This window comes from Ictalurus furcatus, chromosome 2, assembly GCF_023375685.1.
Source record: "Ictalurus furcatus strain D&B chromosome 2, Billie_1.0, whole genome shotgun sequence".
Classification (NCBI taxonomy): domain Eukaryota; kingdom Metazoa; phylum Chordata; class Actinopteri; order Siluriformes; family Ictaluridae; genus Ictalurus; species Ictalurus furcatus.
Genome location: NC_071256.1, coordinates 7298064 through 7311948, shown reverse-complemented (window position 1 = coordinate 7311948; position 13885 = coordinate 7298064). Strand labels below are relative to the sequence as shown.

The 13885-nt window shown below is 39.9% G+C and overlaps 1 protein-coding gene across 1 annotated transcript; it reads right to left on the bottom strand.

The window, feature by feature from the left end:
* Window positions 1–1317: 1317 nt before the first annotated feature.
* Window positions 1318–5478, bottom strand: irf4l (interferon regulatory factor 4 like). The gene is made up of 8 exons (XM_053646162.1): window positions 5305–5478; window positions 4983–5169; window positions 4676–4755; window positions 3207–3324; window positions 2996–3097; window positions 2588–2911; window positions 2284–2393; window positions 1318–2146 (listed from the first exon to the last, which is right to left on the bottom strand). The coding sequence occupies exons 1-8, from the start codon at window positions 5476–5478 to the stop codon at window positions 1982–1984; spliced, it is 1260 nt and encodes a 419-aa protein (XP_053502137.1). The 3' UTR covers window positions 1318–1981.
* Between the last annotated feature and the right edge of the window lie 8407 nt (window positions 5479–13885).

Here is a 13885-nt window from a genome sequence, read left to right as displayed (position 1 = left end):
CTAGCTCTGGGCAACAGAGCTTGTGAATAACACATTGCTAGAAAAGTAGAGTGGCTCTCCTACTAATTTAGCTGGATTCCAATTATTTCACAGTTCTTTTGTGGCCAGTGGCAGTTGTGGTTCTCTGTGGCAGAGGTGAACAGCCCATTGGGACTGGATACCCTGGCATACATCTTGCCTCACCAATTATATCCTCCAGCACTCATTTTCTCAACTCCACTCCTGGCTACAAAGTCCTACTCCTGGCACCAAAATGGCCAGCAAGACGAGTCTCACTGCTTCTTTTATCAGTTGTTAGCTGACAGCTTCCTCATCCCTGCAGATCTGCTGCCTCAGATAGTGTTCAGCTTGCCTCCTAGAGTTCCTAGAATTTTGAACTTTTTGTGACTGCTAAACAGCAGCAAGTCCCCATCTACTGTAAAGGCTTATGCAGCAGCCATTGCATCACACTACTGCGCTGTGGATGGGTCCCATAGACTTGGTTCCTTTCTGAAGAGGGGAAAATACCACAATCTTCCACGGGTCCCTTGGAGCCTTGTATGGGACTCCCCCTTAGTGCTGCAGTCCATTAAAGCCCCTCATTATGAGCCGATGTGTAAAGATGACAAGTGGATGTCTTTTTGAAATCTGTCTTCATTCTAGCAGTTACTACTATTCTTGCGATAAGCTCACCTTGTATGCGTTCACTGCAAGATGATTTGGGTGTGACCTTTCGACTTCAGGATTTCTGCCCCTGCTCATGTTTGTAAAACAGTTTATATAAACAAGCCTTGCAGTCAGTAGAGAGTGAGTCTGCAAAGCATTCTATTGTGTGTGTGTGTGTGTGTGTGTGTGTGTGGTACATGCCCTACAGTGTCAAAGTTCAGCCCACTGGGTGATCATTACCATAGGCTACAGACAGTCTGAACTTCCTGGCCCTACTGTGACAAGAAACTCCTACCAGGAGTAACTCCTACTCACATGCTTTATGTAGAGGTTCCATTCCATAAGTCTGTGTTCCTGCTACCATGTGTAAGGTTAACCCTGTCTCTCTTGCTGACGTCGTCTTTGACAGTTCTTTGGCCACCTTTCAGGGTTGTCCTAAGGCAAGGATAAGTTACGTTGTTAACTGTTATGACTGTGTTCGGTTGTGCCCTGGATAACCACCAGAGTTCCTTGTCAAGCATCTCTGCAAGAAGGTTGTAGGGAATGATTGATGTATGATGGAAGTATTTATATCAAATACTACATCATAGGTTACTACATGACCTTGCTGGAATATCTCTGCATGCCTGTACATCGCACAACATGGCATTCAGGTGTTACACACCACCTCTGGCTGTTATCAGGGGTTCATAGAGCTGTAGCGTAACTAGTTATATGTTATCACCAATGAATGTTCTATTTATTGTTGTTATGCTGAATTGAATTCAATAAAATAATAAATGTATAACACAAGACTCATTTTATTTGAAGGTGTCTGAATTTATTTTTAAATGAGCCACAACTGACAGAAATAGTTAAATAGAGAAAGTTTTTTTGTTTGTTTGTTGTTGGTTCATTAGCTAAACTGACTTTAATGTTGAGAGAAAAAACAGATTTTCTCAAGACATAAAACAGCAGTTATATTATTATTATTATTATTATTATTATTATTATTATTATTATTAAGAACAAAATAAATCTGTTTGACAATATTTATTTCATTTCTTCAGATTTGACGTATGAGGTTTATTCATCAGTGCAGCAAATAAAAATTACATAATGAGCAAGTCTAAGCATGCGTTATCCCTGAGATGCTTCAGAACTACGATAATGCTACTACAGAAATACTAAAGTAATTTTTTTAAAAAGAGGATCCTTAAAAGAAAACCAGTAGATTTCCCAGTCTCTTGTGGTCTTCTGCCTTTTAGTACATAATTATCTTCTTTTTTTTTTTCCTAATGCAATGAAACAAGCAAAATGCTGTATTTCACCTCCGCACTTGTGTGTCATATGGGATTTAGTCTTGCAGGGTGTCATGCTGTTGGGAGCTCCCTGTGTAGTAGTTCTGCTGAGAAGGGGGCATCTGCTCCCACAGCAGTGGTGCGTTATCAGGAGCCCTCATGTGGTGGGTGCTGCTCTGCTGACTCAGGATGAACAACTGGCGAGCAAATAGTGGCTCCACCTATAGGTGAAAATTGTTAGTAACAATTGTTCTTCAATGTCCAATGATTCTCACATCAAACTATGTAACATGCATGTTTTAGACGCAACCCTGCAGACGTCACGTCCGTGACCAGGAAATGGGATGGTTGTATGTACCTGCACTGTTATGGGTCTCCTGTGAGTGTGGATGTCATGGCACTGCTCAAAATACAACAGCACCTGGAAACAAGGAGGAGGTCGTGCCTGTAGATAGTAGCCTTGTAACTCTGAAAGTCAAAGATATAGAAGATTAATGGGTAAAACCATGAACGGTTATTGTTCCTCTTCCTCTTTCTCATTTGCTCACTTCTGGAATCTAGGGATTACCCGCAAATGCTAAGGGATCATTTCATTTCCTGTTTTATACAAGCAAAAACAAATGTGAGCTTTTACCACGAAAAAGTATACAGATTGTTCTAACCTGTGATGAACTGCTGAATGTCCAGAAGTTTGCTGGTCTGGTTCCTCTCCAGTTTATTAGGTTTATCAGCATTGATGTTGGGCACCAGCTCCCAGTAGACCCTGGCATTGCAGAGCTGATGGGCGCACAGGCCATCAGGAGCCATCCAGACCAATACGCCACGCTCCAGCTCTGTGCCCTCACCCTGAGGTAGTTGCACAAGTTCAGGGCCTCCGTAATTCTGGTTTTCTTCATAAGGAGCCAACCTGCAGCCCTCTGTGCTGTGCACGGTCATCTCCCTGATCAGAGAATCTCCACTGAATACAGACACCTGCAGTCTGGGATCTGCCACATGCAGGGGAAGTTAGGATATGGAAATACAGAAAAGTGTGTGTGTGTGTGTGTGTGTGTGTGTTTATGTGGACATACCAGAGAAAGCAGCAGATCTCATGCTCTGCTCCAAGTTAAAGGTGGATGTTGAAGGGTCAAAACCACTGCAGCTGTAGAACGAGTTGCTGATCTGGTAACCGACTGCAGCAAAAAAACAAACAAAAAAAAAGTAATATACATAATTATATGCTTAAGTGATATTATAAGGGAAGCAGTTGCATGTCCTGTCTTTCACATGCAGATTCATTACCTGGGTCCCGAGACACGGTGTATGAGTTTGGACTGTAGGGATAGTAGAAATCTGGAAATGGAACTTGATCTGGCAAATCTCTCCATCCTTTCTCACCTGGAGACAGGAAGTTAGAAACCTGTGCCAAGAACACACCACACAGCCCATAAATCATGAGCACAGATTTAGTGCTCCCCTAAATCATGTGTATATATACAGGTGCATCTCAAAAAATTTGAATATCATGAAGTTCATTTTTTTTCCCTTAATTTAATTCAAAAAGTGTAAATTTCATATATTCTAGTTTCATTACACATAAAGTGAAATATTTCAAGCCTTTTTGTTTTAATCTTGATGAATACAGCTTATAGCTCTTGGAAATAAAAAAATCCAGTATCTCAAAATATTCGAATAAAGAATTTATAATACAGAAATGTCGACCTGAGAAGAGCTCTAATCAGCGAATTAACTCAAAACACCTGCAAAGGTTTCCTGAGCCTTTAATCTCTCAGTCTGGTTCAGTACACACAACCACAATCACGGGGAAGATGTAAGTAAATTTTGCATTTCATTTGGAAATCAAGGTCCCAGAGTCTGGAGAAAGAGTGGAGAGGAACAGAATCCAAGTTGCTTGAAGTCCAGTGTGGAGTTTCCACAGTCAGTGAGGATTTGGGGTGCCGTGTCATCTGCTGGTGTTGGTCCACTGTGTTTTCTCAAGTCGAGAATCGATGCAGTGTCTACCAGGAGATTTTAGAGCACTTCATGCTTCCATCTGCTGACGAGCTTTATGGAGATGCTGATTTCCTTTTCCAGCAGGACTCTGCACCTGTCCATAGTGCCACAACTACTAGTAACTGGTTTGCTGACCGTGGTATTACTGTGCTTGATTGGCCAGCCGACTCACCTGACCCGAACCCCATAGAGAATCTACGAGAGACACCAGACCCAACAATACAGACGAGCTGAAGACCGCTATCAAAGCAACCTGGGCTTCCAGAACACCTCAGCAGTGCCACAGGCTGATCGCCTCCATGCCACGCCGCACTGGTGCAGTAATTCATGCAAAAGGATTAAAGCCCCGACCGAGTATCAGCGCATAAATGAACATAATTTTCACAAGGTCGACATTTCTGTATTATAAATTCTTTATTCTAATATACTGAGTTACTGGATTTTTTATTTCCGTGAGCCGTAAGCCGAAATCATCAAGATTAAAACAAAGGCTTGAAATATTTCACTTTATGTGTAACCAATCTAGAATATATGAAAGTTCCACTTTTTGAATTCAATTACAGAAAAAAAAAATTCCACGATATTCTCATTTTTTGAGATGCACTTGTATATATATATATATATATATATATATATATATATATATATATATATATATATATATATATATATATATATATAATGTGTGTGTGTGTGTGTGTGTGTGTGTGTGTATGTATGTATGTATAGTGTTAGTGTGAACAGATATTTTTTCATACTTGACTCTGCAGAGGTGTGTATGTCGAGTACAGTGGATAGCTGTGAGGGCTCGTCATTGTGGAAGTTCTCTCACAGGAGACTGAAACGGATAGAAAAAGAAGAAGAAGGAGAAGAAAAATACCATTTAGATCTCATTCTGATTTTAGAATTAAATATATAGAGCCCCATATAAGCAAATAAAAAGAAATAAGTTACAGCGCGCTGTGAGAGCGCACATTTCTGTCTAGAACTGGAAGAAGAAGAAGAAGAAGAAGAAGGAAAAAAGCAAACAATCAAACATCTGTGATTATGTTCATCCTCAGTCACCTCTCTTGCTGCCCTCCGGAATGACCCTGTAAACTTTATACGGCTCGGAGGTGTCCAGCTGACTCTTCTCCACCAGCTCCTCGAAGTCGTTGCTCTTGTTGAGGGCGCAGCGGAGGCGCGTTTTCCAGGTCGGCGGATCCGGTTTATCGATGCCTTCGCGATATTTGCCCTTAAACAGCGCCCAAGCCTGGTGTGTGTGTGTGTGTGTGTGTGTGTGTGTGTGTGTACGGAAGGAACCAAAATACATCAATAAATCACACACAGCCTGGTCAGTTGGCTTTACGGGATGTGAACGTGGGGTGGATTTGAGTGCGTTTTTCACCTTGAAGAGCGCTGCGTCTTCCTCGCGGTTATAATCCTGCTTGCCGGCGTGTTTCCACGGAATACGGAACGTGCTCTTCTCGCGGTCCTCCCATACCAAGCCGGGGTATTTCCCCCCGTCCACCTGCTCAATCAGCCACTGGCGAAGCTTTCCGTTACCCGAGATTCCAGCCATTCAGCAGCCCGTCTCCTTTCCTATAAGGATGAGATGCATAAGAAAATAAATCCGATATAATAATAATAATAATAATAATAATAATTATTATTATTATTATTATTATTATTATTATTATTATTATTATTATTATTATTTGCCATCTAGTATCACTAATATTACTATTAGTATTATTCAATACGCTATTTATGAAGGTTTTACGCAAAACAGTGCTCTCACCTTACTCTCACGCAGATATTTTGACATTTGAAACTCCTGTCGTTCAAATTTCAGCCGCAACTTTCCTGATTATTTGCCTGCCAGGGGCGCAGCGTCATGCGAACTCAAAGCAGTGGCCAGATGTGCGCCAGGGGTTCCACCAAAGTTCATAGACGCACGCGCGCGCACACACACACGCACACACACACTAACCAACCAAAAGGGCCAGAGAAGACAGTCTACGAGTTGCACTAGTGTTTAAAATAGTTTTATTATTTTTAAATTCCTGGTCGTGGTGTATTAAATCATTTGGTCATGCAGTTCAGGGGCAAGGGTGCCGTCCGAAACACACCTGGATTTAACTCATCAGCTCAAACTTAACTCCTGAATCTAAAATGTGTGTTTTGTAGACTTGGATAAAACACAGATGCTCCAGGACCATATCTAGAATCAAACAGGATTGTCATCTTCTGTTGTTTTCCAAAATAGAAATAGCTGTTAAGATAGACGTTATATCTTCCTAAATGTTCAGAAACAAAAGTGTTCTTTTTTTGTTTCAGAAGAATTACTCAAAACCCCAAATTCCCCACAGCTGAACGCCAAGTTGACACTGCACATTTTCCGCCTTAGTTTGAGTCACATCTGCTATTTAATGCTATTTGTCCAGAGATGACTAGATCTGAACCCCGGACCCTGAAGTCCTCTGGGACCTGAGGGTTACTCAGCACTCAGCATTCATCTCTCTCTCTCTCTCTTTCTGTGTCTGTGTGTGTGTGTGTGTGTGTGTGTGTGTGTGTGTGTGTGTGTGTGTGTGTGTGTGTGTGTGTGTGTGTGTGTGTGTGTGTGTGTGTGTGAGAGAGAGAGAGAGAGAGAGAGAGAGAGAAAGAGGCATTTTTATATTGGGTAATTAAAGAAAAAAGTGCATTTGGAAGATGGTCACCTTCTTTCACAATCTTTAAACTAAACCCTTCATTCAATCTTTCTTTCTTTGATTCGTTCTTTCATTTATTAATGTTTTTAATTCATTTTTCATTGTGTTCTAAGTTTGTGCAGCTTCAGCTAAACCAAGATGAAAGATCTGGGCTTTTGTTATTATTATTATTATTATTATTATTATTATTATTATTATTATTTCTTCAAACTAAATTATATCAAAAACATTAAGTTAGCAAACCTAAGTGTGTAGATGTTGGTGCTTGTGCACTGTTAAAAAGCAACCAGCCAACCAACCAAACAAACAAAAAGCAGTTTTATTAAATTATTTCAATTTATTTATTTTTTCAATTTATAGTATGAGAAAAATTATGTTTTTGTGATAATATTTGGAGTACATGCTGTGTTGTCTTACTTAACCAATGAAAAGTGTTAATCATTTATATTCACTTAAGAAGTATTCACTTAAGTGTATAAAGTGTATAAAGTTATATATAGATAGATAGATAGATAGGTAGATAGACAGACAGACAGACAGACAGACAGATAGACCGACAGACAGACAGACAGATCGATAGATAGATAGACAGACAGAGAGACAGACAGACAGACAGACAGATAGATAGATAAATAGATAGATAGATAGATAGATAGATAGATAGATAGATAGATAGATTTTATACTTGGCTGTGAACCTAACTGCCAACCAACGCCTTTGGTTCCCCTCCCTCATCTCTCACCAAATGATTTTCCCAGAAATCTGTACATCTTGCGGTTGCTTGTCAGGTATTCAAATGAACCATGTTCTTCCCGCAGGCCACCTGTTCTTATCATTACGCTGCGCATCTCTGATGGCTTTCAAAAACATGCTGAGTCAATACAATACCAAAGATCAACGAAGATGCAAACAGCGTGTTTACAGTACATGTGTTATTATAGTGGCATGAAGAAAAATATTCCAATTTGAACCAATATATGCCATTATAATAATAATCATTAATATAATAATATAATCATTTTATATCATGATACTTCAGACTCACTACAACACCAATCTTTCCAAATAAAAATAAATTAATTAATTAAATAAAATAAAAAAAAGCAAGATATCATCATTATCAAATGAAAACAAAATCTTTTCTTGTTCAGGACATACACACAAACAGATAAACTCTTATGACTGATGAAGTGTTTTCTGAAAAACATCTCTAATGTATAATCCATTAAATAAGTATATTTTAGACAATGAAAAAAAATCACTTGTAGAAACTAGTAAAAAAATTTTTTATATGAAATAGGCTATGTGTAACTGCAGTTATGAAATATTATGAGGAGATATGTAGTGGTGGTGTAAAAAAAAAAATAAGGCTTGTCACATTGTTATCAAAAATAAAATAAGAAAGAAAGACAAAAGGACTTTAAAGGAAAAAAAAGACAAGTAATTCTTTTTTAAAAAGTATTAATTCTTGCAGTGTTTTCTGTGATCATTATGCAGAATATTATACAGGATCCTTTATATTTTATAGCTTAATTTCTTAGCTAAATATTACATGAACTTTCATTTACAGATTTCTATCTTTCAGGGTCATGATTTCACGATTCAACTAATCAAATCTGAATTAATTACCATATTGTTTCCAGATTTTCTACATGTTATTTATTTATTTATTTGTTTAGTAAATGAAGTTTTAATTGACACAATAAAATACTATTCAAGTAACAGTATTTCTACTTCAGTGTAGCATTCAATATTATTTCTGTTCTGTTTTCTTTACGATTCCTTATCAATTTTTTTTTCCTACACAGAAACTGAAACGTATGATCTAATATTGTTTATGAATATACGATCAGCATCAGAAGCACTTGTTCTAGACCACTCTTTCACTCTCAAAAATCAAGATCCTGTAACAACATATTAATATTAAATATGAAGTACAAATATGATGCTTTTATTCAGTAAACAGGAAATGATTAAAACAAGAAAGTTGCTTATTCATTTTTATTCACATAACCTCTCTCTCTCTCTCTCTCACTCACTCTCTCTCTCTTTCTCTCTCTCTCTCTCTCTCTTTCTCTCTCTCTCTCTCTGTCTCTCACATACTCTCTCTTTCTCTCTCTCTCTCTCTTTCTCTCTCTCTCATGGATGTGGACACACTAATGCCATTGTCAAGTGAAATTTGTTGCGCTTTCCATTTTCCATTAAGCCCGCAAAACAGGGAGAAGAAAGTCACACTTTCAGGTTTATTTTTCAGTGGTGAAATTTCTCTCTTGAAATGTGTTTCAAAACAACACTGCAACAACACTGATTTTTGCCAAACGCACAAATTACAAAACAATTCATGTGCATAACTGAACATTCTGAATGTTGTGAACACATGAATGTTTATGTTGTACAGGGAAATAATCAGCTAGTAGTACCATTTCCAAAAATAATGTTGATTTGAGTGATTATGGAACATGCATCTGTGTGACTGAGGTTCATCAACCTGCCTAGCCAAAAGATTTCCATGAAACTGGCTGGATCTCTTTCCATAACTAATCTGGATGGCTAAATATATCATAAAAGTGTAAACTCCTACAACCTAATCAGCAACTGGACCTGTTAGCAGGTCCAGATTCACATCCCTCAAGTAATTACATACCCTTAATATTAAGTCCAACCATAATATTGAATAATTTGTAGTAGTTACTAAATTATTTTTATGTAAATAATGGAAAATTAACCCAGGGTTAAATGCCTACTTGACCCATAGGTGGATATAAATAGTATTGATGTCTCAAACACGCACCAATCACCAATCACAATATAACAAGTAATGCTTGTTATAAGTAAAGTAAGCTTTAAGTAAGCTTAAATTTGGCATTTTTTGCCCGGCAACAGTGCCCTTTGCCCCCCTCTCCAAATATCCTGACAACAGCTGCTGCCATGTTTTTGCTCTCACATACTAAAACATGCTCACAGACTTTTCTCATTTGAACTGAAAGAAAAACCGGAAAACCAGTGTTGCTAAAAGAGTCCAACACCTTGTTCCAAAAGCAAGAAACAGTAAATGTCCTAATCAAATGTGGTGAGTGAGAGGAAGCCAGAGATCATGTACCTTGGGCAGATGTTTGAAAGATGGCTGAAAGCTGGGTATTTAGGCCTTCCTGGTGTACATGCATTTATTCTTGACCTAATCAGTAGTTTGTTTTGAAAGTTTAACAACAAATCAACACTATAGTTAGTATTATTTTATCTCTAACATTGATGCTATGCAATGTATCTAAAAAATATGGATTTTGTAGGTTAACTATCCTTTTAATATCTTTTCTTCATATCCTTTCTTTAGATTCATATCCATTCTTTATGCCTTGGTGTGAAGTTATCATTTTTAATTCTAACATAAATTAATGAACATTACTTATATTATTTATTATATTTGTACATTATATAAGACATGCCCAGTGATCTAACAGGGGTGTCATACTGTCATCATGTCAGCTGTAGGGTCACAGCTGCATGCTCACAAAAAAGTCACAAAAAGCTCACTTAAGACAATATGAATGTCTAAATAATTGGTCATTTGAATAATTATATACTAAAGTATTCCTTAGAATAACACGGTGACAAATGTTCTATCAAATGACTGCACATCCAGCACACTGTCACAATTCAGGAAATTATTTAAAGCCCTGAAGGGTCACATGGTTTCCAACAACAACAACAATAAGTTTAGTGTTCTTTCCTGATGTAACAATCCTCATTCATTTCTTGGAGGACGTAAGTCGATGATTCCTCAGCTTAATATTATTATTCACTAATAATTCTGTGAATGAATCAGCTAACAACCCGTGTAATGTAATTATTAGTTGTCAGACTTTGTGTTACAAAACTCGCGCTAAGTATGGCAGGTGTAAGCAAAAATCCCCTAAAGCCCCCGACTTCTTCTCACATATATATTGCACACACACAAGCTAAAGCACAAATGTTCCACTGACCCTCTGAGCGCTAAATCTCAAGGGAGACTTACAGTTCAGCAGGGACACCCCCTCAAATACACCCACATTCACACACACTCTCTCTCTCTCTCTCTCTCTCTCTCTCTCACACACACACACACACACACACACACAGATTTGTCTTACTACCTTTGTGATAAAAGCGTTGTAGTTTATCTTGTTGACTAGCCAAATATTCACAAAAGGTAAAAAATTGTGAGATATTCCTACCATTGAGGGGACATTTGGTCCCCAACAGGATGTAAAACATGCCCACACACCCACACACACTCACACCCACATACCCACACGATATAGTTAAAATTCAAACATCTTTTTCAGGAAGTGAGTGAAAATTACTCATGACCAGATCAAATATGTACAGAAGTCGTGTGATTGAGAGGTCCGGTGACTTAAAGCATACCAAAACTTGGGCAGTCCAGTGTGTCCCCACATATGACCCCAAGTAACCAACCAGAACTGAAACCACTCAATCAACTCCTGTAGAACCTCATATAAACTCATAAGTGAGAAAGAAAAAAAAAACATGAATCTAATGTCTTAAGCTTTCCTAGTCATACAAAAGTAAACAGTTTTCTACAATGAAACTTTTATTTCATTAAAAGCGAAATAATTTTCAAGGGGTCATCTCATCACGCAATGTCCTCTACATGCCCAATCCACTACTAACGCGAGTGGGAGCTCAGGCCCCCGCCTGCACAGGGTGAGTCCCAAAGTCTCTCGTTTTTCATCAGTATTCACAGTACCTGTTATTATACAACACTTAGGACAACCTTTTGTGTTCACAGCACTGATTGATTCCAGTGGCATGGGAAATTTTAGCGATGAGGACGTTGTGAAGTGCCTCAACATACCTACCAGCCCGCTATCACCGCCCTTAAAGATCCAAGCCATTGACGATCGACCCATAGGAGAGGGCACCATTACCTAGCACACTCAATCACTCCTCCTTCGAGTCAGAGCGATACACCATGAGCACATCTCCCGTGTCAGCTGGCTTATTTTTGTGGCAACAAAGGGGCTCTGATCAGCCCGGTTCTTCACCATACTCGATCTCTGAACACCTACAATCTAGTGCGCATATGCAGAGGGGATGAGTGGAAGACCACTTTCAGCACCTTTAGTGGCCTCTATGAGTACTACATAATGCCATATGGGCTCTCTAGCACCCCCTCAGTTTTTCAATGCCTGGTGAACGATGTTCTGACAGACATGCTGGGCAAATTTGTGATTGCATCCTATGAAACCCACATCCATTACATTTACATTACATTACATTTATTCATTTAGCAGACGCTTTTATCCAAAGTGACTTACAAATGAGAAAAATACAAGCAAAGCGATATATCAAGCAGAGAACAATACAAGTAGTGCTACCATAAAAGATCCATTAATTGAGTTCCAGAAGAAGCAAAGTGCGCAGAGTAGAGGTGCAAGTGCCAGAGTAATTTTTTTTTTTTTTTATGGGTTGGTTAGGTGTTCACGGAAGAGGTGGGTCTTTAGCTGTCTTTTGAAGATGGTGAGAGATTCTGCGGTCCGGATTGAGGTTGGAAGTTCATTCCACCACTGAGGAACAGTTAGTTTGAATGTTCTTGAAAGGGACCTTGAGCCACGCTGAGTAGGTACTACTAAGCATCGGTCGTTGAATGATGGCAGATTGCGTGAGAGAATGTAAGCCTTCAGGAGAGAGTTGCTGTGGAAGGGTGCAGTTCCAAACAAGGTCTTGTAGGTGAGCATCAAGGCCTTGAATTTGATGCAGACGGCTACAGGAAGCCAGTGGAGGGAGATGAAGAGGGGTGTGACACGGGTTCTCTTGGGCTGGTTGAAGATGAGGCGTGCTGCTGCATTCTGAATCATTCGAAGGAGTCTGATGGAGCTGGTCGGGAGGCCTGAGAGTAGTGTGTTGCAGTAGTCCAGTTTTGAGATAACAAGAGCCTGGACTAGTAGTTGTGTAGCCTGTTCGGTGAGGTAGCGTCTGATTTTCTTGATGTTGTACAGGATGAACTTACAGGACAGTGCAGTTGTTGAGATGCGGTCTGTAAAGGTCAAGCTGTCATCGAGAATCACCCCAAGGTTCCTGGCCATCCTGATTGGCTTGAGTGTGGTTGAGCCAAGCTGTGCAGTGAGGTTGTGGTTGATTGAGGGACAGGGTGGGATGATGAGAAGCTCAGATTTTGCCAGGTTGAGCTTAAGGTGGTGTTCCCTCATCCAGACCGAGATGTCTGACAGGAAAGCAGAGATGATGCAGAGATGTGCAGAGACGGATGGATCGTCAGGCTGGAAGGACAAATAGAGCTGGGTGTCGTCAGCATAGCAGTGGTATGAGAAGCCATGAGACTCAATCACCTGCCCCAGAGATGTAGTGTAGAGAGAAAAGAGCAGTGGACCCAGAACTGACCCCTGTGGAACGCCAGTTTTGAGTTTCTGAGTTTCAGAAATACCTCCCCTGCACGATACCTTGAAGGATCTGTCAGAGAGATAGGATTCCACCCAGCGCAGAACCGTTCTGGTGATGCCCAGGCTGGAGAGAGTTGACAGGAGGATCTGATGGTTCACAGTGTCGAATGCAGCAGAAAGGTAGAATGAGGACAGATGATCTAGAAGTAGCTCTTGCTAGTCGTAAAGCTTCAGTGACGGAAAGCAGAGCAGTCTCTGTGGAGTGATTGCTCTTGAAGCCAGACTGCTTGGAGTCCAGGAGGTTGTTCTGTGTGAGAAAATTGGAGAGTTGATTAAAACCGGCTCTTTCAAGAGTTTTGGAAAGAAAAGGGAGGATGGAAACAGGTCTGTAGTTGTCAACCGCAGCAGTGTTAAGTGATGGCTTTTTAAGCAGTAGGGTAACCCGGGCCTGTTTAAATAAGATAGGGTATGTGTCAGTAGAGAGGGATGTGTTAAAGATGTGTGTGAGTGCAGGTAATAGTGTGGGAGAGATGGACTGAAGAAGGTGAGAAGGGATAGGGTCAAGAGGACAGGTTGTGGGATGGCTAGAGAGGAGGAGTTTAGAGACAACAGTCTCTGAGAGGGGAGAGAAGAAGTCGGTTGGGAGTTACATGGAGGAGGAGCCAGTCTATGCATGTCTCAGGTTGAGAAGTGGTTCCTGATTGATGTAACCTTGGTGGAAAAGAAAGTGGCGAAGTCATCTACAGTGAGAGAGGTAGGGGAAGGAGGAGGAGGGGGACAGAGAAGAGAAGAAAAGGTTTTGAAGAGAATGCGGGTGTTGGGAGAACTGCCAATCTTCTCTTGGAAGTATGTGGCGTTAACAGTGGAGATGCTATTGGAA

Coding starts and splice junctions, on each gene's coding strand:
- irf4l (XM_053646162.1), bottom strand. CDS start 5,478: ATGGCTGGAATCTCGGGTAACGGAAAGCTTCGCCAGTGGCTGATTGAG. Junction 4,756..4,982: donor TCCGGAGGGCAGCAAGAGAG/GTGACTGAGGAT, acceptor TATCCGTTTCAG/TCTCCTGTGAGAGAACTTCC. Junction 2,147..2,283: donor GGAGACCCATAACAGTGCAG/GTACATACAACC, acceptor TTTCACCTATAG/GTGGAGCCACTATTTGCTCG.